The following is a 24,868-nucleotide window of genomic DNA, read 5'->3' as shown; positions in this document are numbered from 1 at the left end:
AACAACGGGGAAGGGCGCTTATGATGCGAGACTGAGAGTCTGACAGGACAGGGGGGAGACAAAGGCTGTGTTGTTGAGCACATCCGGATTCTGTGTACACAGCACTGAAAATTCACTTTATTAGTACTTGAAAAAGGAAGCATTTATTTGGCAGTGAATATTTTTCAGATATTTTCCGTTTAAGAATATTTTTGGCTGGGAGTAATGGTGCATGCCTTTGATCCCAGCATGTGGGAGACAGAGACAGGTATTCTATGTTTTCTAAGAAAGCCTTGTTCCTTCTAGCTCCAGTCTTGAGCTTAAACCCAGGACCTTTTGCATACTAGACAAGTATCATTCTACAGAACTACACCCCCAGAAGCCAAATTATTTAATTTTTTTTGTTTTTTGTTTGATTTTGATAAAATTTCAAGATATGATTTGGATTTCTACCCCGTTTTAAAAAGGTGGCATCTTGCTATTTATCCAAGGCTCTCTAACCAAGTTCTCTAACACAAGGTCTTCCTGTATTAGCCTCCCAAGAGCTGGGATTATAGGCATATCCCATCATACCTGGAATAAAGTGGAATCTCTTATGTACATTGGGCCCTCAATAAACTTTTTCTGTAAAGAGCCCAGATGTAAATATTTTAGGCTTTGTGGGCCATACGGTCTCTGTCTCAGCTGCTGAACCCTGGAGAACAGCGTAAGCAGTGTGTGAGTGCAGAAAGCTGTGTTGCAGTGGAAATAGGAGGGTGATGTGTTCACTGATCTCTAAATAGAGCACACGAGGGATGTCCATGAATTTTACAAAAGACCTCTTAGGAATGCTTTGTAGGGCTAAGTAGCTGTTTGGTTTAGTTTATTCTGCCTTTATTGGACCCTTGCTCTTCAGGAACTTGAAAACTTTGAAGTAAGAGTAATTTTAAGTTATAATTTAATCTTAATCAGAAAAACTTGATACCACATAAAAATATTTTAATTGACTTTTGCTTTCTATTTTTGGCGAAAAAAGACCGGGAAGAAGAGAAAATGAAAAAAGAGAGTCCTTTATCCACCAAGTTGACACTTTGAAAAGGAAAAGAAAAAGGAGTATTGGTCTAGGGAACCAGACAGTGAGGGCAAAAGCAGTGTAAAAAGCTCTTTTTTCATTTTCTCTTCTAAGATTGAACATGGTAAACACTGGAAAAGCCCAGGAGAAAAGACCTACAATGAACATACAAAGATGCACCTAGTGACCATGACTGAAGTCAGGTCCCACATATTCACATGCTGCTTCTAAACAGCCATTTTATACTTTTAAATATAAAATCACTAGAAGATCTCTAGAAGAAAGCATCTAGTAGAAAAAGCCAAGAATAAAGAAAAAGAAGAAAAAGAAAATGGGGAGAGAAAAAGTATTTTTCAGGGAGAGGAAACTAAGTGTTAACATCTTTGATAAGAAAAAGATGCTGCCCCAGCAGGAGGAGCAAGACGCTTGAGAGTCAGTGCAGGGCAAAGACAGAACATGCCTAGAAAGTAGTCTTCAAGGATCGCTTTAAATACGAAAAATGCCAAAACATGTGAGTTACAAAATGAAAAAGTTTAATAGGTTTAAAGATAAAATTTAAGAAAGACTTCAGGAAGTATAAAAATAGATTGAGAAAATAGAATGGAGAAGATAAGGACCAATTTGAAAAGCTAGCATCTATGGTTTCAGTAAAAGAATTTAGAAGATAGAAGACGAGGAAATTGTTGATGACTTCCAGAAATCTCTCCAAACCTGAAAGACACTGAAAGGGCCTCTGAAATTCCCAGTCCAGTGAAAGGTCAAGAATTAGAACAAAGCATATCATCACTGTTAAAGAAAAAGAAATGCCTAGTTTTTTTTTTTTTCAGAATAATCAAAATATTTGATTGAGTATAGTGGAATTCTGACTATCAAGGAATAGACTACTGTGTGAACAGCACTAAGGAAGTTTTAAAACACAGAAGGAAAGCTACATACAGTAGATCATTGACATTTAAGAAAAAACACAATCCACTGTGTCACCAGGCAGGGCGGAGTGACTATTGAGGAAGTGACAGGAAGAGCCTGAGGAGTCCTGTGGAGTGAGGAGGGCCTGTGGCATGTCAGCGCCCTTTCGGAGAGCACCGCGTAGAAGAGCTTGTTTGCGCTTATGCTTCCAGAATGCGAAAAGCATCATGGTGGAGAGGCATGGCAGGCATGGTGGCAGGAACAGGTGCAAAGAGCCCGCATCCTCACCTGTAGCCTTGAGCAGAGAGAGCAAAGGAAGTAGGCAAGACTTTTAAATCTCTATGTCGTACTTCCTCTATCAAGACGACATCACTTAAACCTCCCCAGACCAACTGGGACCCAAATGTTCAAATGTCCAGGACTGGGAGGTGTTTTTTTTAGTCAGAACAATACACATGTCTTAATATTTGGGTTGCATGAATATATGAATCCGTCAGAATATATTCAGGTTCTAAAGAATTTGTGCATTATTTTATGGTGTGTAAATTTAGCAGTAATTTAAAAAATATTATAAAAAGTTTGGGTTTTCTCAACAGTGGTACCAGTGGTCAGAAGAAAATTTATTGCATTAATAATTCTAAGGGGAAATTGCAAATCTTTTTCAACCAAATTGCAATTTATTGTGAAAATAGACTAAAGATACTTTGTGATATTCAGGATTTCAAGCTACCCACACTCCTTTCCCAGGAAGCTACTGAAAGTTGCACACGCCACAAAGAAGAAAATCAAAAAGGAATACTGGGATCTAGGGCAGAGAGCAGCCAACTCAGGAGAGATGGAGAGTCTCCTTTTGAAGAGGAATCCCAGGGTAATACTTGCCCTGGAATCCTCGAGAACAGCCACTTCAGATGAAGCAGATTGGGGAGACTTGGAGAGATCTTTCCACGAAGATAAAATAGTGTGTGAATATTCTGAAAGATTTGTACAACTGAGACAGTTTGAGTTGAATTAGAAGTGAGAGCTAAGCAAATAATCAGTTGAGGCTGTGAAATGCTCAGCAGGTAAAGGCCCTTGCTGCCAAACCTGACCACCTGAGTTTGATCTTTGAAACCCGCTTGGGAGGAGAGGACAGACTCTAAACTAGTCATCCTTGATCTCCACCTGTGTGCAGTGTCATACATGTGCATGCTGGCACATGCACACACACACACAGAGTTAAATAGGATTCTTCAGAGTAGTACTTCAAAAAAAGTAAAATCACTCGTAGACATAATGTAGCCATTGAAAATTGATGTTACTAAAGTTGTGATTTAAGAATAAGATGAAGGGATATGCAGTGTTTGAGATGGCAGTAAAACATAAAAAACAATAAAATCCTGGTTTTCTAAAGTAGAAAAATAATGCAGAAAGCTCACGAAGGAGCATCATATAACCGTTGCATAGACAGAGATCTGTCTTTATAAGACAGGAAGGACAGCTCGGGGAGGTAGTTGGAAATTAGGAAATATGTGTATAGGGATGCATTTTTTAGAACTTTTTTTGACAAAATGAATTGGCCAAATTATATGCATGCTTAACTTTGATTCAGATAGCAAAATATTAAATCAGAAATATAATTATTGCAAAATGTGAAATAGTTCGAAACATAAACACAAAGATGTTTTAACTGATTTTATGACTTTTGGGGAAGTTGCTTAACTTCCAAATTTTGTACTTTGAATGTGGTTTGCATTTGTTATTCGGTGGAGAAAAATGTCAAAAAGTTGGCTATTGTTTCTGTAGTGAGGCTAAGGTGAAGATGTTAATATGTTCAGAAAATTATTCTTTGTTCAGAAGGGAGTAACTTTTAGGGTGAAAAATTAATTTTGACAGATACAGTTTATGCTAGTGAAGGGAAAGAAAAAACAAGATTTTAGCAGAAACTACGTAATATTAGAAAATGAATAGAATTATAGTCTTCATTTCAAACCTCATTTGTGTCATTTTTTAAAACTATAGTTCAGTAGCATTGTAGTATTGCGTATATTTGTCATTTTAATAAATACTCAAAAGCCTGAGAAATGTTGTTAAACTACTGCATCTGCACATTTGTATTAAGATTTCCCTTTTTCTTTTAACAGAAAAACAGGAAAAGGAAATTGACATCTATGCTAACCTCTCTGATGAAAAGGCTTTCGTGTTTTCAGTCGCCTTGGCAGAAATAAATAGAAAAATTATCAATCAAAGACTTATTCTCTGATATTTGTCTGCACAGTTTGTTGACACTTTCTTCAGGATTACATCAGCAAATTCTCAAACAGCTATGGACTCTCAGGAGCATTCTGACTGTGAATGAGGCCATTGATTGCTTTTTTTTTCTCTGTTACTTAGTCGGGTGCCACACTTTGGGAGCAAAGCCGTGGGATTAGACTTTGCTGGAATTTCCTTGTTTACCAAGGATTATTATCAGTGTTTTGTGTTGGGATATAACTAAATGTATTTACAAAAAAAAGTACCGAAAAAAATAAATAAATAAAAGCCCCGAAAACTGGATGGGTATTTACGGACGAGAGGACTGGGAGTGGAGGGGACAGGAAAACCGGGGCAGTTAAAATGCTTCGTAGTTTTCAGGTTTGCACCAGAGATGCAATATTTTAAGTACTGTCGAGAGTGACTTTTAAATATTTATATTTCAGGCTTTCATCATTAACAGATTGCATATATACAATCCATTGACTTAATAAATTGGTAATTGATATTTTATTAAATGGAGAATTACGAATATAGATTATTAATTCTGTCTTCAATTGACCTTTTTCTTGGCCACTATTTTAATGATTTAAGGTAGAAGCTATATATTCAGAAACTTTCTAGACAGTTAGGAAATTTGGGTGCTATATGAAGAAAAGCATTTAAGGCTGTATCGTATAAACACCTTGTTTTCTTGAATGTTTATTTATTGGTTTAAAAAAACTTTTCTGTTATCAAGATGGTGCCTGTTAATCTAAACACAAGATATATTTATTACATGCAAAATATTTCTTAGCTACTTGTAAACAGTGATGTTTTGTCTGAATGAATGTTCATTTATACATAAATTCTGGTAATTATTTAAACTGTTACTTCATCCTGGAAAGAAATAAACCTTAATATTGAAAGTGAGTAGATTAGTGTGGTATAGCTCTTTGTCCTAGTGAAGTCTGTAAAATATTTCAGCCAGTTTTCCAATGTTAAGTCATGTTCTTATGCTTCATGTATGTTGACACACCAGTACACTGCAAGTTGACACACTAATGCTGTGATTAATTCCTCCACACTTACAGCTTTGCTTCCTTTCATTCTTTCTTTCCCAGTTTGCTTGGAATTCCCATAGCTGCTTAGGGAAATGAGTCACTGTTTAGTAGACTTTTTTTAAAAGACTAATTTATTATTTTGTATGTGTGTGTACACATGCATTAAAATGTATGCAAACCCCCACATGCACACACCAGTGCCTGAAAAGGCAGAAGATGTTGGATAACATGGAGCTCGAGTTAAGGTGCCCCTGAGCCTCTGACTGGGAACTGATGTCCTCTGTAAGAGCAACATGTGCTCTTAACCACTGAGCGTTTTGTTAGCCCCTGCTTAGACAGACATTTTTGCCTGTTTAAGGTACCCTTCTAGTATGTATATGTTTATTTTTGAGATGTAAAATTATCCTTATAAGTCACGTGGTAGTTATTTTTCTACTGTTGTGGTAATATGCCATGAACCAAAGCAACTTAGACAAGGAAGAATTTATTTTGGGCTTATGGTTTCAAAGGGTTGGAGTTCATGGTGGTGTAATGGAGATAATAGGTGGCAGCCTGCTGGGGCGCTAGCTAAGAGCTCACATATCATACCACAAACTAGAAGAAGAGAGCTAGCTCCAAATGGCACAAGTCTTTTGAAGTCTCAAAGCTTACTCCCTGTAACATACTTCCTCCCACAAGGCCACACCTCTTAATCTTTTTAAACAACCACCAAATGGGGACCAGGTCTTCAGCTGCTCAAGACTTGAGGGGACATCTCATTTCTATGATTTCTCAACAGGTCTACATTTTTCTCCCATAAGTTGGCATCCAGCAGAGGGAGCTTTTGAGACACTGCAGACAGGAATTCTCTCCACCTTGCCTCCCTCTCTCTTCCCCTTCTTTCCCTTGTTTCTCAGCAGTGTCTCTGAGACAAGTTCTTAGTGTGTAGGATCTCCTGATGTGTATCCTAGGCTGGCCTGGAACCCATGATTCTTTTGTCTGCACCTGCAGATATTGCTGCAGTTCTATGCATTTGAAACTCCTAATAAAGCTTTTTTTTATTTCTGAAACATAAAAATGTTAAGTTTTTGCCAAAAATGCTTGCTAGTGATTAATACGTAAGCCTCTCAGTGCCTGTTTCTCCATTGCTGTGGGAGTAAAGCACAGCTTGTCCAGGAAGCGTCTCTTTATAAAGAATCATTGGTAACAACTTATCCATTCAAAACTGAATATTTTTAAAGAAAAGTTAAAATTTCATGGAATATGATAACGTGATAAGTGATAGCTGAGCTTGCTGTGTAGAAATTATTTCAGATAGTGTTAAATTTTGAAGTTATTTCAACCTTTTTTTTTTTTTTGTCAGAGGAGCAAATTAATTTAGGTTTTCCTTGTTTGCAGCCTAACTTATTTAGGCAATCTCTGAACACTTTATTTTCTGGTCATTTTAGTTGCAAGCTGTTTTTAAAGAATTAATCGATTTGTCTAGGTGTCTCCTCCAGAGCACTGTGTTGTCTCTGGTGTTGAGGTTTTATTTGTTATCAAATGTCCTTGGAGCAGGTAGTTCTTTAATTACTTGATCCTAAACTTTATTCTGTGGTATTACCCATATATGATTATTTAAGATCTCTTAAAGATAATTAAAAGATTAGGTTAGGTGTGTTGAAAATATTTGCAAATGTGGACAAGATTAAAGTAATTTGGGAGGGAGGCCGAATCACAGATGTGGATGTTTACCCCCTGTGCTGGTTGGTTTTGTTATCCTAACACAATCTTAGATATACCTGGGAAGATGGAATCTTCACTGAGGTGCTTCTATAAGATTGGCTGGTAGCCAAGTCTGTGGCTTCATCTTGATGGTGAATGTGGGGGGCACCCAAGCTCACTGCAGGCAGTGCCTTTTCTGGGCAGGTGAGCCTGGGTGTGTAGGGAAGCAGGCTCAGCAAGCCAGGAGGAGCAAAGCTGGTAAGCACTGCTCTTCCATGGTCTCTGCTTTAGTTCCCTCCAGGGTCCTGCCTTGCCTTCCTCTAGGGGACTATGATTCTGGGGTATGTAAGCCAAATAAACCCTTTCTTAAGTTGCCTTTGGTCACGATGCTTTACCACAACAGTAGAATAAGTAAACGAGTCCCTGCTCCGCTCAACTTCATGATATTCTAAAACATTTCGGGAGCAGTTTGTTTGAGGCTTGAGTTTGCTCTTTATTTTAAATATAAACAATCATTCCACTGTAAGGATGCCTTGAGCTACATTGTACATAAATCATTACATCATTCTAATTCTCTTTTAGGCTTTATTTTTTTGCTTGTGGGTGTATAGATGTACATTAGTGCAGGTGCCTAAGGAGGCCAGAAGAGGGCGTCAGGTCTCTGGAACCACAGTTACAGGTGGCTGTGAGCTGCCCAATGTGGATGCTAGAAACCAAATTCTGGTGTTCTTAACTGCTGAGCTGTCTCACCAGTTCTTTGAATAGAACACTTAAAGTTTCTTTTCAGAGGGGAAGTGGACACAGCCCCACCCCTAAACCAAGAAGCTATTTGCAGTTGATACCTTCTGGGGAAGGAAAATCAGTTTTCTCCAATGTAGTATCTGTATTGTCAACCACATTCCAGGGTGAGCCCCGTGCCCAGGTGTAGTTGACCAACACAAAATGGATTTTTTGTAGGCAGAGTTTCTCTGTGTCCCTGCAGTCACTTCCAAATATTAACATAAGAGACTTAATATTAGTTATAACTGCCCAGCCGATAGTTTAGGCTTGTATTAGTTAGCTCTTAACACTTAAAAATTAACTCATTTCTATTAATCTATGTGCTGCCCTGAGGCTTGTTTATCTCATCTGTGAACTTCCCATTTCCTCAGACCCTACCCTTCTTCTCAGCATTCTTTCTGCCCCCCAAATCCTGCCTAGCTGTTGGTCAATTAGCCTTTTGTTAACAATGAGCAACACGCCTTCAAAGTGTACAAAGATTGTCCCACAGCAGACTCCATATTTCTTTGTGTGTGCTTTCTGTTCTGTTATTTTTTCTTAGCGATTTTATTTTTTGAGACAGGGTTTCTTTGTGTAGCCCTGACAGTCCTGGAATCCACTTTGTAGACGAGGCTGCCCTCAAATTTATAGAGATCCACCTGCCTCTGCCTCCTGAGTACTGGGATTAAAGGTGTGTGCCACCACTGCCTGACTTAGTTTGTCTGTTTTTATTTTCCTTTTTGTTTGTTTTCCTTAGACAGAGCCACACACACACACACAGAGGGGCAGAGAAAGAGAACAAACCTGAAGTTAGGGAAGTAGGGGTAAGATCTGGGAGAAGTTGAGGAAAAGAATATTATCAAAATATATTGTATGAAAAAAAGATTTTAAAGAAAGGTAAAAAGGCCTCTCAGCCATTTGTAAAGTAATTGACAGTAGTAATGTTACCAGTCACCTCATATACAGGGCTTTGAACGTCTGCGTAACTGAAACTTACGTCCTTTGTCTTCTGATTGCCTTAACTTCACTTAATCCTGCATTTTATCATTGTTGTCACAAATAATAGAATCTTTTAAATACGGTGTGTGTGTGTGTGTGTGTGTGTGTGTGTGTGTGTGTGTGTGTGTGTGAGAGAGAGAGAGAGAGAGAGAGAGAGAGAGAGAGAGAGAGAGAGAGAGAGAGAGCTTGTAGGAGTTGGCCTTCTATTGGCTGGGTCCCACCCGTCGAGCTCAGGTCAGCGAGCCTGGCAGCAAGCGCATTACCTACTGAGCCATCTCATTCCAGGAGCCTCCGTGTTGTTGTCCAGAATGGGTGTTCTGGTTTACATTCCCACTCCAGTGTACAGGATTTCCATTTCTCCACATCATGCTGGCACTTAGTACTGTGTATGTGTGATCGCTACAATAACAGGTGCAAGACAGTACCTCTTCATGGGTTTGATCTGTGAGCACCTTTTCAGATACCTGCTGGCCATGTGTGTGTCTTGAGAGATGCTTGTGTTGGTCCTTTTCCTACTTTTTAACAAGGTTATTTGTTTTCTTTCTACTGAGTTGTTTAAAGTCCTTTGTAGTTTGGGTATTAAGTCCTTCACATGTGGTGGCGCACGCCTTTAATCCCAGCACTCAGGCAGAGGCAGAAGGATCTCTGTGAGTTCGAAGCAAGCCTGGTCTACAGAACAAGTTTCAGGACAGCCAAGGCTACACAAAGAAACCCCTGCCTTGAAGAGAGAGAGAGAGGGAGACAGAGACAGAGAGAGACTGAGTTCCAGAACAAGCTTCAAAGCTCCAGAGAAACCTTGTCTCAAAAAAACAAAAACAAAAACCATTTTGGTGGTGGTGGTGCACACCTTTAATCCCAGCACTCGGGAGGCAGAGGCAGGCTGATCTCTGTGAATTTGAGGATAGCCTGGTCTACAGAGCGAGTTCTAGGACAGCTCCAAAGCTACACAGAGAAACTCTGTCTCAAAAGGTCAAAAACAAAAACCATGTATGTCTTGTAGCTATTTACTCCCATTCTGTGTGTTGCCTTTCATTTTGTTTTGTCCTTTGCAGGGCAGAAGACTTAGTTTGGCATACACAGCCTCTGTTTCTGCTTTTGTTGTGATGCCAAAAAACCCATTAATGCCCTACACTGGAGCTTGCCCCCAGTTGTTTTCTACTTTCAGGTCTTACGTAACGAGTCCATTTTAAGTTGATCCTTTTGTGTGATGTAGCTTCAGTTTAATTCTTTTGATGTGGCTGTCCAGTTTTTGCAGCTTCAGGGACTGAAGGGTCTGTCTTTTCTCTGTGTGTCTGTGTGGTGGCTTGTTGGAATCGTAGCAGCTTCAGAGGCGCAGTTCCAAACTACAGCAACAAAATGAATATTGAAACAAAGCAAATCACACCTTTGTTTCCAAGTCTAGATAAAAATAGTTTTCATGATATTGAGTAGCATTATGGCAAAAAAATGTACTGGATGTGTTGGCGCACCCTTTTAACCCCTTGCAACTCCAGAGGCAGAGGCAGGTGGATCTCTGTAAGTTGAGGCTAGCCTGGTCTACATAGTGAGTTCAAGGTTAGCCAGAGCTGCATAGTGAGACTCAGACTCAAAAACACAGAAACCAAACGAGAAGTTCCTTAACCTATAAATGCTTTACTCCTGGAAAATGCTAATGATCATTTGAGACTTCAGTGGTAGAGGACCTTGCCGTGATGTTGGTGGCTGCTGATTGGCTGTGATTATGGATCCTCAAGTCGGGTTGTGCTGTGGGGGTTCTTACTTTAGCACTTGACTCCTAGTAGACTTTCTTTAACAATTGGAATCAGTGCTCTCAGATGCTGCCACTTTATCAACTGACACATTTCCACTAAAAACATTTTAATTATGTTATTTGTGTCCGGGTATGTGCACACGGGTGTAGGCACCCACGGAGGCTGGAAGAGGACGCTGGACCTTCTGCAAACTCATTAGGTGCTATATCTCCTGTGGGAATTGCTACCCCGAGTTATATTTCCCTGCCCCCATTTGAGGTGCTTATCTGCAAAGAACCTTAACTTCCCTCTGCTCCTGGAGTTGGATGAGGAAGTTTGAGTGCACGTGATTATTCCTTGATCCCTGCTGGGGTCAGGTGACAGTCCCTACTGGGGACAGGTGAAGGTGGAGTGCATGTGATCAGTCCTTGACCTCTACTGGGGTCAGGTAAGAGTTCCTCCTTGGGTCAGGTGACAGTCCCTTCGCAGCCCCTTCCCCATTTGGTGCCATGGTATAAAAGCTAGCCCCAGCAGAACAATAAACGAGCTACTGTTTCACCTCAACCTCGTGCTGTGTGGATTTCATTCAACCTGGACACCCTCCGCCGAGACTCGTGGTTCCAGACCGTGCTGGCGCGGTAATCTCCAGTTCCTCAGTCCCTTTTAAAGATTTTATTTTCATTTTATGTGTTTGAATGTTTTACCTACTTGTATGCACAGTGTGAATGTTTGGTGCTCTCAGAGGCCAGAAGAGGGCATCAGGCTCCCCTAGGACTGGAGTTACAGATGGTTGTGAGCCACCATGTGGTTGCTGAGAATGAAACCAGAGTCCTCTACAAATGCAACAAGTACTCTTATTGGGCTGTCTCTAGACCCCTGGAATTCTGTTTTAACTCTGTTGAGAGCATCTTCACCTGTGCTAGATTCCATTTCAAGAAACCACTTGCTTATTTATAAAAACAACTATCGCATTTTTTTTTAATTTTAAAGACTTATTTTGTTTATGTGCATGTCTGTGAGTTAATACCACGTGTGTGCAGTGTCCATGGAGATCAGCTGGGTTACAGGTGGTGGTGAGCTCCAGGACCTGAACAGCTGTCCTCTGGAAGAGGAGCCGCACTCCTGACTGCTGAGGTGTCTCTCCAGCCCCTACAGGAATCTTACCTTGTGGCTGTAGTAATTCACTCGCATCTTAAGTTCTGCTTCAAGTCAACTATGAAAGTTGAAATCAGCATCTCCCTTAGTCTTCCTGATACTTTAGCTGCCTCCCGTGGATCTTAACGGCTCCAAAAGGGGCCTGGATGCACCGTTGGAATCTACTGCTCTAGCACATTGCAAACCTTCCTGTGCCATGAAAGTCACAGTTATCCTGGTCCTTGGTTTGTAGCGTGGATGTGCGTGAGCAGTCGGCTCTCTTGGGGTCCACAGGCATTGTCCAGTGGGCAGAAATACTGAGCATTAGATCTCAACAGTGTGCTCAAAAGATTCAGAATATCATGCTGTAAACACATGCATCCAGGCCTTGTTTCATTTTCTTAGTAGATGGTAGATTCATTATATATGTCTTATAGAATTTTTCAAAATGGTAATGAGCATTGCCTTAAATACAGTTCCCAGTTGTATTGTACACCCCACCCCCACCACGTGTCAGCCAGCAGATCCTTTGGTACTTTGAAGCCAAGCATAGATATCTGTACAAATATGAAATTCCTAGACAGCGTTGTGCAATATTAGACTGTTTACTTCCACACTGAAAAATCAGTTTATTGTCGCTGCAGTTAGGGTTAGGGGCACTACCTTCACCTGTGATTTTAGCTAGCTCTTCTTTCTAGCTTGCTGCATTCACTTTGTGCCTTTGTTTTGTTTTGTTTTGTTTTGGGGAAAAGGTTTCTCTGTGTAGCCCTGGCTGTCCCGGAACTCAAGCTGTAGACCAGGCTGGCCTTGAACTCACAGAGATCCGCCTGCCTATGCCTCCTGAGTGCTGGGATTAAAGGCGTGTGTCACCACCACCTGTTGTGCTTTTGTTTGGGGCGTGGATTTTAAACCTCCTGATCCCACCTCTCTGGGTCAGTCTTCTCTTCAGCAGCTTTCCCACCTCTTACCCCAAGAACTTTTCCTTGTGCTTGCACAGCCTGGTAACCGCTGCACAGCCTGGTAACTGCTGGTGTTCTTCCGAAGAGGCCCTACTTTTAGTCTGTGTGGCTGTTTTCATCTGAACTTAACTTGAGTCTCGTTTTTTACTTAATTAGAGAAATTCATGAATCTTCCTTTTACTTGAAGGCTGTAAACTATTGATCGGTCTTACTACAATGTCTCAAAATAGGACCAAGGAGACTGCAAAGAGTGGACAGGTGGTGGAGTAGTTAGAGCACACACAGCATACTGAATTGTGTGGGTGTGGCTTGTGGAGATCACAGATAACCTCAAACACATAGAAATACTGGAAAAGAGCTTGGAATATTACAAGAACTACCAACCTTTGACCAAAAGATGTGCATATTCACCATAGAGTTTCAATGAATCTTCAGAGTCTGTGTGTGTTGTATATATGTGCATATAATATAAGCACATGTATATATTGGTTCATTTGCCTGTGTGTATGGTTTTTATGTTCACACATGCATTCATCTGAGGGTGTCTACACACTTGCTCATGCATGTGCATCTTTGGAAACCACAGGTAGGCATTGGGTATCTTTATTATTGACCCTTCTCATTGTTTAGACAGTCTCTCACTGCATCCGGAACCCACCCTTTCTAGAGCATGGCTGGTGAGTGAGTCCCCTGGGTCTGCTTGTGTTGTGCCCAAGTGCTAGGGTTATACCTGACTTTCATGTGGGTGTAGGGATCCAAATTCAGGTCTCCATGCTTGTGTAGCAGGTGCTTTACTGACCCAGTCATCATTCCAGCCTCAAGTCTTCCATTTCTAAAGAAAATATAAGGGGTGGGAGTGTAGAGAGATGACTCACGGAGGAAGAACGCTTGCTATACAAGCATCGCAGTTTTAAGCCGGGCATGGCTGCAAGTGTGCCCATGTGGAGGGGAAGTGAGAGTTACTCAGGCACACTGGCTGCTGGCCTACCTCACGTTTTTGTGGGAGACCCTGTCTCAAGCATCAGGTAGAGAGTCATGGGGCAGTACACCTCCCCTTCATGTTCTCTGGGCTTTGTGCTCACACAGCTGTGTACACCTTCACGTGTGTGCACACATTGCACATACACACAACAACGTTAAAGCATAGTGACATGTAATCCTAGTGCTCAGGAGTCTGAAACAGAAAGATCGTTGTGAACTCTAGTCCACTATACACAGTGAGTTCCAAGCCAGTCAGCAGTCGGCTGTGTTAGACCCTGTCTAAGAAAGTAAAGCTCTGTGAAGTGCAATAAAAGCAAGCGCAGTGTGCCAGCCATGGCATGCGGTTCTCGGCCTTGTTCCAGTGCTCTGTAGTCTGCTCCACTGACCAGTGCTTTGTGCTAGCGGAACAAAGGGAACAGTAGCTTTGTAATGTAATTTGAAATCAAGAAACGTGAAATCTGGGGGTTGGAATGATGGTAAACCACCCATACACATAAAATAGAAATAAAGAAATGTGATGCCCCTTATTTGTTTTGTTTTATTTTGTTTTGTTTTCTGTTGGAAAATCATTTTGGCTTTAGGAGGAGTCTTCTCTGCTTCCATATTAAGATTGTTTTCAGATTCTGTACAAAATGTCATTGGAATTTTGATAGGAACTGTTTATATCTACATTGATACATTGAAACAGTACACTTCAAATCCATTGCATTCAAGTCCGTAAGCATGAACTAATCTTTCTAGTTATTTGTGACTTTTCTATTTCACCAGTGTTTTCTAGTTTTTAGGGTATAGATCTTTACTTCCTTGACTAAATTTTATACGATTTCAGTGCTTTGTTCTCTTCTCTTTCATATAGATAGTTCCCGCTACAAAGAGGTACAGGAGTGGTGGCCCACATCTGGAATTCCAGCACTTTGGAGATAACGGCAGAAGGATCGGGACTTTGAAGTCAGATTGTGTCAAAACTTTGACCCTAGAGGCTTAGTGGTTAAGAGCACTGGATGCTCTCCCAGAGGACCCGTGTTCGATTCCTAGCACTAATACCGTGGCTCACAACCGTCCGTGACTCCAGCTTTAGGGGATTTGACTCCTCGCCTCTGCAGCAAGCAGGCACACACAGTACACAGACTTCCATGCAGGAAAAGCTCAAACACATTAAATAAAAACAAAGAATGTGGACCCTGTGTTTGAAACAACAGCAATGTCAAAACCCCAACTGATTCTGTATGTTTCAATTTTACTGGAAACATTTGTTAACTCTAGTTTTTCATCTTGCTTTCTGCAAATGGGTAATAGTACATTCGGACTTGAACGCCTTTTTCTTTGTGTTGTTTGATTGCTCTTGGTGTGACTTTCAGTCTTGTGTTGAGCAGAAGTGGTGGGAGAGGAAGTCCTTCTCTTGTGATGATCTTAGAACGGGGCCTGGGGAGAGCTCCCAGCACAGAGAGCTTGCACTGCTCCCGCGGAAGATCCAAGTCTGCTTCCCAGTACGTGAGTCTGGAGGCTCACAACTGGCTGCAACTCTAGCTCCAGGGGAGCTGGTACCCGTTTCCGGCCTCCATGGGTGTCTGCACACATGTGATTCATAGAAACTCAAACAGCATCCATACATGCACATGAACCCAAGGAAAGTGATAATAATTTAAATAAAAAAGTACTTAAAGTAAAAGCAGTGTCTTCTTCTGGCCGGTGATGGGGCAGAGGGACAAGAGAGCCTGCCAGCAAGTCCTCTGGGCAGCTGAAAACCTTTGACTTTTGTGTCCTTTCAGGGGCTGGCAGGAAGTTGCGCACAGTGTGGTTTAGTGACAAGCACGGGAGAATCAGATACAGGCTGAGGTTATAAACTAGGTCTTGTGAACCCATAGCATAGACAGCTTCTTAACTCCCTTGTCCCAGAAAGAGGGTGCTGGGACAGAGAGCGCTACAGAGGGGCATGGCTGACTTTCCCAGGCTGTGGGATCTGACCACTTAGAGTTGTGGTTCTCAACCCATGGGCTGCAACCCCTTTGGAGGCCAAACAACTCTATCACAGGGTCACCTAAGACCATCGGAAAACACAGATATTTACATTATCCTTAATAACAGTAGCAAAATTACAGCTATGAAGTAGCAACAAAAATAATTGTATGGCTGGGGGTCACAATATGAACTGTATTAAAGGGTCTCAGCATTAGGCATTGAGAACCACTGATGTAGAATGGCTGGAGTCTTAAAGGAAAAGGCCCATATCTATGAATAGATCAGTGTGCCCATCCTCTTTGTTCTCAGGATTGAGAAGCCTCTCCCTTCAGCTCCACCCGGCTGCTTATGGTGTGATCACTCTTTTCTAATGTTCTCCCACTTTAAGCTGATCACCTACCCACGGTGGTTATGAGACTCTCTGTCAGAACATTTCCTTCTGAGGGTAATCCTGAACCAGCTCCTTTTCGCAAACCTGCCGTTTCTCTTTATTTAGGTTATAACATGTGCCCCTAGCTGAGCATCTGTGGGCTCCTCTGAACTCAGGGTGATAGGGACAATGGCCAGGAGATAATAAGTCTCTTTTGTCCCGGACATAGGGGCCTGCTTTTCCCTGCTAACTGAATGGCAGGGAGCTCCATCTCCTCCCCTTTTACAGTTACTGAGTGTCTGGGGTCCCTATATGACCCAGAAGCACTTCCTGTCAGTTTAGGTACTTATCTCTAACACATATATTCATAATAATGCAAATTGCCCTTCTACTCTTCCTATGATGAGACCTCCTATTTTTCAGTTTTTGACTTAAAAGACCTTTACTATACGCTGTAGTCGGATACTTCTTGTTTGTTTCCTGGCCGTCCAGACTCGAAATAATCACACAGAAACTCTGTTAATTACAATACTGTTTGGCCAATAGCTTAAGCATATCTCTAGCTAGCTCTTACATCTTAAATTAACCCATTTCTATTATTCCGTGTATTACCATGAGGCTTGTGGTTTACAGGCAAGTTTCCGGGGTGTCTGTCTCCTTTGGTGGCTACATGGTGTCTCTCTGTCTCTGCCTATTTTCTCCAGCATTCAGTTTAGTTTTCTGCCTAGTTTTATTCTGCCCTGCTACAGGTCAAAGTACCTTCCTTATTAACCAATGATGATAAAACATAGTCACAGCATACAGAGGGGAATCCCACATTAATACTCCTATCGCCCACCTGTTTGACCTAAGCCAAGCCCTGCAGAAGGACCTGTCTTCCCTAGACCTTCTTCCTTTGATCTCTTCTGCAGCCTGACCCTCCAGGAAGATCCTTGCCAATCCACAGCCCTCCTCAGTGCTCTGGCTTCCCAGGGCTGAGGTGCACAGTCCTTCACTGTTCCGCTCCCTAGGTCTCCCTCCCCCAGGAGCCACTCCATCTGCTCCTCAGGTTCAGGAGCTCTCACATCACCCACCCAGACACAGGGAGGCCTCCCGGCTTCACTGGGCCACTTCAGCTTTTTGCATATCTGGATTCCTAACTTATCAGGCACAGCGCACCCTCTCTGTGAGGTCATTTAGGGGCCCATAGAGGAACCTCTCCCCTCTCTGCAGTCCCAGCAGAGCCCCATAGATCAGCTAAACATGCCCTACCCCAGGCCTCTACCCTGTAGCCTCCAGACCTTTCAGACTGTTTCCTTCACTCAGGGAGCACTTCTTTGGACCTATTCTCCCGGAGCACAGCTGGATGCAGCTGGATACACCGCCACTCCCAACCTCACCACACCACCTCTCCACAGGCAGTGTGAGAGCCAAGTTGTAATTACTGTGCCTAAGAGATCCACAAAACAAAACGCCTCTGACCTGCAAGCCCCTTGCTCAAGGACAGGTACTTCCTGAAATGCTGGAAATGATTGCTTATGGAAGATAACACGCCACATGTTTTCACTGCTCCCCTAAACAAGTGTGTTTGATACAACTGCACCGGATGCATTTGATCACATGTAAGCGGGAGCTATGCAGGCAGGAAGAACGTCAGGATATATGCGTGCCTCGGTTGGATCTGTTTATGAGTTTGCCTTTTTAAGCCTCTGCAAAATGGCCATTTTCTAGGTACCCTGGAATGGACCTGGCTGAAATTCATCATTCTGGCAAGCATTTATTTAATTAAAACTTGCTTCAAATTTGGCTCGAAAATTGTGGAACTGGTCTTTCTCTCACGTTCTCATGTTTAATAACGGAGCTGACAGCTCTCACCAGGGCCCTCATCCTGGCCCAAGACAAACAGGCTGGCATCTATACTGACTCCAAGTATGCCTGTAACATCATTCATTCCAACATGCTGATCTGGAGACCTGGGATTCCTAACACAAGAGGAACACCCATTGCCAGGGCCGAAGCCACTCATACAGAAACTTCTAGAGCCATCCAGTCTCAATGGTACTTTGCAGGGGCACCAAAAGAATAGACACTATATCTCCCTGACTGATAAGATGGTAGATAAAATGGTCACGGAAGCTGTTCTCACCCACCGGGACCTGAAGTGACAGAAACCTAATCCCTGCACACTTCTGTGGCAGCACATACATCCTCGGAACCCACAGATGTGGATTCATTACACCTTGACCAAAGGTCAGAGGGTGCAGGCCTATTCTTGCTCCTTCGAGGTTATGACGGGAGGTTTGACCCAGGCTGTGGTCAAAATGCTGCTTTGGGTATTGAGAAGGCGATTACTTTATTTGTTCCTTGCATCTTAGTAAAGAAGTCTTTTGTCTTTTTTGGGGTATATAAAGCCTATGAGAAATAAACGTGGGCGGATTCAGTACTCACTGGGTTGCCCTCCCAACTCCATCCTGTGGCTCCGTCTGATTCTCTCGTGTCTCTGCTTTTTCTGCCTAACATTTCTAATCCACATGCTCCCTACCCTGGAATGTACAAACCCGTCGAGGCTGGACCCCAACAATACATTAAGCCTCAAGTACCACCCCCATCAATCCCCCCCCCCCGCCGCCATACACACTTGAGGTCTTACCCACTCACACATTCCCTATACCACCCGGCGTATAAGACTCTCACATTCCTCAAACAATACCCTGTCTGGCCGAGACAGGAAGATAAGGTTTTTCTTCTATAGCTCTCCCGTCCTGAGACTTCTGCTTACATCCTAACCTTAGGCCATCACCTTCCCCACTCACCAGATGAGAGGGCTTCTGCCAGCTGCAGGTTGACTTGACACACAAGCCACTGGTAAAGGTGGACAAATCTCTCTTGGTTCTAACCAGCGCTTTCTTAGGGTGGCTGGAGGATTTTCCTGTCTCTAACAGAAGAGCCTCCACTGTTACCCATCTCCTTCTCTATGCAATTATTCTCCTCTTTGGCAGGGAATTCCCCTCTTTTCAACCTCTATTCAGGCCATAAAGTTCACCTCAGTTATCTCCTCACACCTCATTTCTTAACATATGCTGAAAGTTCCACATCCCTTCTCACCCACAGTCCTCCGGAAAGATGAGGCGAACTATCTGACCGCTTAAGAGAACTGACAGAACTCTCTCTAGAACTGAAATTTAGGCCAGATAAAGCTTCTTCCAGCCCTTTTGAGAATCTGCTCCCTCCTCCTCAAATCCCATACCTCAGGCCCTTCGAGGTCACGTGTTCTCCCTTGGGGTATGTACACCCATCACCCCTGCTTAAAATGCTTGCCTCAGAAACAGTAACCGTGAAATGCTCTCTAAAATCCAACCTGACCTGATTGCTGGATTTGTCTAAGAACAAGACAAGTTATATAGGCTTAACTCAGATCCTGTGAGCCAACAGCTCCATGTTCAAGACCTGCCTCTGGGCCCTGCCTGAACACACTGTGGGCACAGTTGTCTGTGGGGGCCCCTATCCCAACTGCACCAGGTTACTCTCCAACTCAGGAGCCCCTAGTGACACCCATTTCACATGCCCCAGGGTCCTCTTCTCCTGTTACCCTGTCAGTTCCTGCCAAGTGATATGCTTAGTTCCGGATTTTAGAGTCATCCCTGGAAATATTCCACTCTGATGAGGAGTAACCACAGCAGGGGCTCTGGGCCCCAGGGAGAACAGCCACTGGACTCCAACAAGTACAACACAGCCAACTCTCCTAACAAACCAAGGCTGACCCGACACTGGCTAGGACAGTTCTGAAAAATGGCAGACTCAGATTCTCTCGCCGCAATGGCATTACAAGATGGATCTCGATAACAAAATCCATTTCATGGTGGCAGAGAGGGGAGGAAACCGCTGTGTTAGGGGAGGCATGTTGCTTCTACATGAATTTTTCAGGTGTCTAAGGGAGAATACAGACAGCTAAAAGAAAGGATAGACTCATGGGCCTGCTACTCCCCACCATGCTTGACAGTCTTCTGGGGCACTTGGGGAACATGGGTTATGAGGGCTATGCTTATATTTTAAGTTTAAATTACCGTCATTAAGAGATCTTTGGAACAAAAATGCCTCTAACCTTTAAGTTCCACTTGCCCTAGGACAAGGACTTCCTGGGATATGATAGCTGTAATTCCTGTAAATTATTAGCCATGTGTTTTCGCGGCTGTAAACAAGCTTGGTTGCTCCAGCTACACAGGATGTGTTTGCTCTCACATTGGTGGGAGGTGCGTAGGCAGGAAGTAGTCAGGATGTATGCATTGGATGAAGGCAGGATGTACGTAGTCTTGTGGATTTTGTCTTTATAAGCACCTGACTAAGGTAATTCGTGGCCGTTCACTGGAAATCCTGGGTATGGACCTGCCCAGTGTCCATTGTCCTGGCCATTTAAAATTAATAAAGTCTGCTTCAAATCTGACTCAAAAATCGTGGTAGTGATCTTATTCCTGCCTGGTGGGATTAACACCCTCACACACACACACACACACACACACACACACACACACACACACATTTTATCATGATAGTTTTGACTCCAATATTAGTTCCTGTGTATTAAAGTTCCTTTCTTACCTGTTTCAGGAAAGAGTACAAGTCCTTACCTCCTCAACTGTCACCCAACTCCCACGGAGGACTCTGAACCCCTCGGAGTCCTGCAACCAGATCATCCTGAAGAGATAATATATGGGCTCAAGGAACCTAGACACTGGAAAGTCAAAAGACTCTGAATCACACACACACGCACACATGCATGCATGAGCACACACATGCATGTGCACACACACGCACACACCCGCATGCATGTGTGTGCGCACACGTACACACACCCACCCACCCACACACACCACCACCACTGTAAGCAGTTAGAGATCACGCCCCCATACCCCACTTCTTTTATGCTTCAAGGGTCAGAATAAAAATGACTGGACTGTTACAAGGTTAGATGACCTTTGCTATCCCCGGAAGGAATATTTTGTTTGCAGAGATAACCTGTCTTTCTTGGTAGACAATTTCAGGAAAGGGAGGCTACAGAACTTCACACGGCCTCCAAGGCTGCAAGTTTCTCCATTCTCAAGCCCTTCACTCCACCCCTATAAAGGGCGTTGGCCCTCTTTCCCCCTTACAGGCACCCTTTCCCGTGAGAAATGTCCGTCCTTCACTGTTATAAGCAATCCAGCCTGTTGAGGTCAGATACCTGTCTTTTTCTGCTTTCCCTCTGTGTGCTGGCTCTTCTGAGGCAAAACAAAACAAAACAACAACAACAACAAAGCTGATGCTGTCTGAAGTGGGAAGACAGAAAACTGTCCATGGAATAAAATGACTGCATGAGCTGCCGGGACCGTCCACTCTTCCCTCTCAACCTGAGGGGACCGTGCTACAGATGGCTCATACCCTGAGATGCGTCTTCTGCCTCATCTAGGTTGCCGTGATTGTTGCAGGAGAAACCAGGTTCAAGCCATGATCTCTGAAAAACCAATTAAAGGAGAAATTAAGAGTAAAAAGTAAATTTGTTCAATATGGCTGCTTTGAGAAGAGGGGAAAAAAGAAACCCAAAGGATACTACCCTGCCCACCTCCCACACATCTAAGTCCATCTTCAGGGCACTAACATGAGGACGAGGTTTAAACAGAAGGTAAGAGATACACATAGCTAAAGCAGTCCAGCCCAGGCGGGAGCCCCACCCCACTGTCTCAGTTCCAGTCTGTTGTAGAATCCTCTGACACATAGTAACTGCTGGAAAATTCCTCCTCTGCCCCCAAGGCTTTTCAGCCTTTTCGACTCCCAACTTAAGATTCCTGGAAGAAATACCGGTCCCTGGGGAGCCTTGTTTTACCAGTCCAGACAGTCAGAGCAAAGGACAGTGGTGTTTGTATGATTCCCTCATTCCCTTCCTTGCATGCCTGTCGGTGTCGACATGGGACCCTCTTGAACTGGAAGCCAAATATACTTCGGTGCTAGTGATACAGATCAATGTGACCTCTGCCCCTCATTAGGGATCTTAGCTAGAAGTTTAAATGTAACTTCTGGGGCTGTAGAGATATAAAACAATAAAGTGAAACCTTTATGTTATGGTTTAGATGTGAAATGCCTGCCCATAGGCAGACTTGGTCCTCAGCGGTGACTTTGTTTTGGGAGGTGGGACCTGGTTGAGGAAGTGGACTGTTGAGAGGTGGCCTTTGAGACCCTCAGATCGGTTCCATATTCTGCCCCTCTGATTCTGTTTATGCTGTGGTGTGAGCACCCTGATATGATGTGAGCTGCTCCCACACTCTTCCGCCCCATACCTTCCGGCATGCCTTCCCTGCTGTGATGGACTATATATTCCCTAACTGTGAGCCAGATTAACCCTCCCAGAAGTTGCTCCTTGTCAGGTATTTGGTCACAGGGATGAAAAAAACTACAAATGGAGAAAATTTTGCACCAAGAAGAGGGGTGTTTCTGTGATAAACCTGAGCATGTGATTGGGTGTTTCTGTGGTAAACCTGAGTATGTGATTGGGTGTTTCTGTGATAAACCTGAGCACGTGATTGGGTGTTTCTATGATAAACCTGAGCACATGATTGGGTGTTTCTGTGATAAGCCTGAACAAGTGATTGTTCACAGCTCTAGAGGCAGTGGACTCTGGGAGAGCCGGTCCGAATAGGAGGCAGACTAAAGTCTCATGCAAAAGTTAGTTCCACTCAGTGCAGCAGCCAATTGAGAATGAGGGTTAAGAAAAACCACATGAGTAAAGCACACAGTTGCAAGGATCAGCCACACATGGCAAGAAGATGTTTTCTCATGGAGGCATATAAACAAACAATAGCCAGTTGTAAAGAATCATCTGAAGTAAGTTCACTCCTTCTCACTATACCTGGAGCGGGGCATGAGAGCATAATCCAAGAACAGGTCCACGCTTTTGAAGAAATTGAGGTTACAGGATTCTTGGTATCTTGGAGTTTTCTCACAAGCACTCAGAAATCTCACATGACTCCATTCTTGGACCATGTTCTGACACATGGTTCTTGGGCCTTTGGATTGGATCTCTAGAAGGAGCATTGAAGATTTAGACCTGTAGACAAAGAAGCAGAGAAATGATTCATTCATACCAAAATGCAGACAGAAAAGTGGGCAGGGAACATGTGCTCACGAGGTTTTAGAGGACTTTGCTAGTCATGTATTCTGGCAGAGTCAGTGTTTGACCCGTGTCCTGAAAACCTGAGTTGTGCTGAATTCAAAAGCAATGGACAAAGCCGGACGTGGTGGCACACACCTTTAATTCAAGCACTAGGAAAACAGAGGCAGGCAGATCTCTAAGAGCTTCAGGCCAGCCTGGTCTACAGAGTGAGTTCTAGGATAGCCAGGGCTGCCTAGAGAGATGCTGTCTCAAAATCCCAAAACAAACAGTGACAACGAAAAAGGAACGGACAAAGTTGTCTGGCAGAGGAAACTTCAAGGTAGAATTCCATCTGGGCTGAGGCATGACTGTGGTGTGGTTGCTCACTGTACTTAGCAGTTTTGACAGTGAGAGGAGAGAAAATGGAGCAGGAATATGCGAGGAACACGCCTTCGGACAAGAAGAAAGCGCACAGGTTAGCGCTGGGGATGGAGCTGTTCGGCCAAAGTAGCTGGCTGTGCCAGTTACTGTTCTGTTGCTGTGATAAAACATCACAATCAAAAGTAGCTGATGGAGAGTTTCTTCTGGCTTATGGTTTCAGAGGAGTCTCGTTCTATGGTGGTGGAGCAGAGAGAGGACAACCAGCAACTGGCATGGCGACAGGAAGGGAAGCTAAGGGCTCACTGTCATGGATTAATTAAAAATGGTGCAGGTTCCCGAGTGGCTGGAGAAGGCAGTGGTCCTGAGAGCAGCCAGTCCTAGGCAGGGACTGGCGCAGGTTCCTGAAAGGCAGCCAGTGGGCCATGAAAAGAGACAGACAGATGGGCACACCACAAGTCTCCGAAGGCAGCTGGTCCCAGGCAGGGAGACACGCTGCAGGTGAGAGACAAGAGACGTGGATAGGCCTGCCAAGCAGAGTGAGGTTGGATATTTATTTTGTGGGTTATGGAAGGGAAGATGGAGGAGGAGAGAAGAGGAGAGACAGAGAGACAGAGAGAGAGAGAAAAGTAGAAATGGGGGAAGATGGAAGCTGCCTCTCCAAGAGGGAGAAGGAAGAGACTCAGACTGAAAGCAGGAAGGAAGACCTGCCTGCCTCAGTGGACGGCAGACAGGGAAGGGAGTGGTGTGGCTTGTCTTTTAAAGAGATAGAACAGATTATTTCATTCCCATCTCTTTTTTATAATAAAAAGGCAGGAGGTTAGGCACCATAGGTTAAGGGATTTGGGGTGGCAGATTCTCAAGACTGCTTCCTACTTATTTATGGGATTGTCTTTGGGGGGAGCCTGAGAAAGCTGGGTGCTGGTCACATCCTGGCGTAGTTGGTCTGTTTGGTCCTGTCTGGTGTTTACATCAGAGAACAAACTAGGAACGGCACAAGTCTTCTAACTCTCAAAGCCTACTTCCTGTGACACACTTCTTCCAACAAGGCCGGATCTCCTAAGCCTCCCCACACAGTGCCCCAACTGGGAACCAGGATTCAAGTACATGGAGCTGTGGGAGAGCATCTCATTCAAATCAGCACAGGGCCTGGGACCAGACAGCGAAATGCCACTGAGGAGAAACCTCAGACCCTGGACAGTAGAAGAGGTGCCTGGCGGGTTAGATGCACCACCTCCAGAGCCCTGGTGTGCGGCTGTGTGAACACTTGGCCAGAGACTGCCAGAAAATATGAATGAGCCTTGGGGGTACCTGTGGGAAAATGGCTGCCCAGGGAAGTGTGTTTTCCCAGATTCAGTTATGACAGTACACAGAGGTTGCTACAGCTGTGACCCCAAGGGGCCATACTGCTGCCTGAGCTGGCTTGCCCGCGTGGTGCTGGTTTTGCCTGTGTAAGATCTGAGAGTAAAGGGGTCATGGAGGCTCGCATCAAGATTCCCAAAAGCCGAATTCCCAAGGACTCCCAAGTGGGCTGTATGTGAAATTGTAAAGGTGTGTGAATTGTAAAATTGCAGTGAAGACCTCAGGATGTCGGAGGTGCCAAAACCAA

At 43.7% G+C, this 24,868-nt stretch overlaps 1 protein-coding gene across 3 annotated transcripts in view; it reads left to right on the top strand.

Annotated features, from left to right (window-relative positions):
• Hdip1 (HDAC and MIER1 interacting protein 1) overlaps positions 1 to 15,122 on the top strand; it is a 33,680-nt gene extending 18,558 nt beyond the window's left edge. For 2 of the 3 annotated variants that reach the window (XM_085682041.2, XM_085682040.2), the window contains one exon: positions 4,057 to 5,077. In XM_085682041.2, the coding sequence (XP_085538167.1) occupies positions 4,057 to 4,175 (119 nt within the window). In that variant the 3' untranslated portion in view covers positions 4,176 to 5,077. Of the gene's footprint in view, positions 1 to 4,056; positions 5,078 to 14,309 lie in introns of those variants that run through there. The other variant, XM_085682039.2, reaches the window with a different exon arrangement.
• Positions 15,123 to 24,868: the final 9,746 nt, after the last annotated feature.

This window comes from Myodes glareolus, chromosome 22 (assembly GCF_982192425.1).
Source record: "Myodes glareolus chromosome 22, mMyoGla1.1, whole genome shotgun sequence".
NCBI classification, from domain to species: domain Eukaryota; kingdom Metazoa; phylum Chordata; class Mammalia; order Rodentia; family Cricetidae; genus Myodes; species Myodes glareolus.
This window is presented reverse-complemented; position numbering and strand designations above follow the sequence as displayed.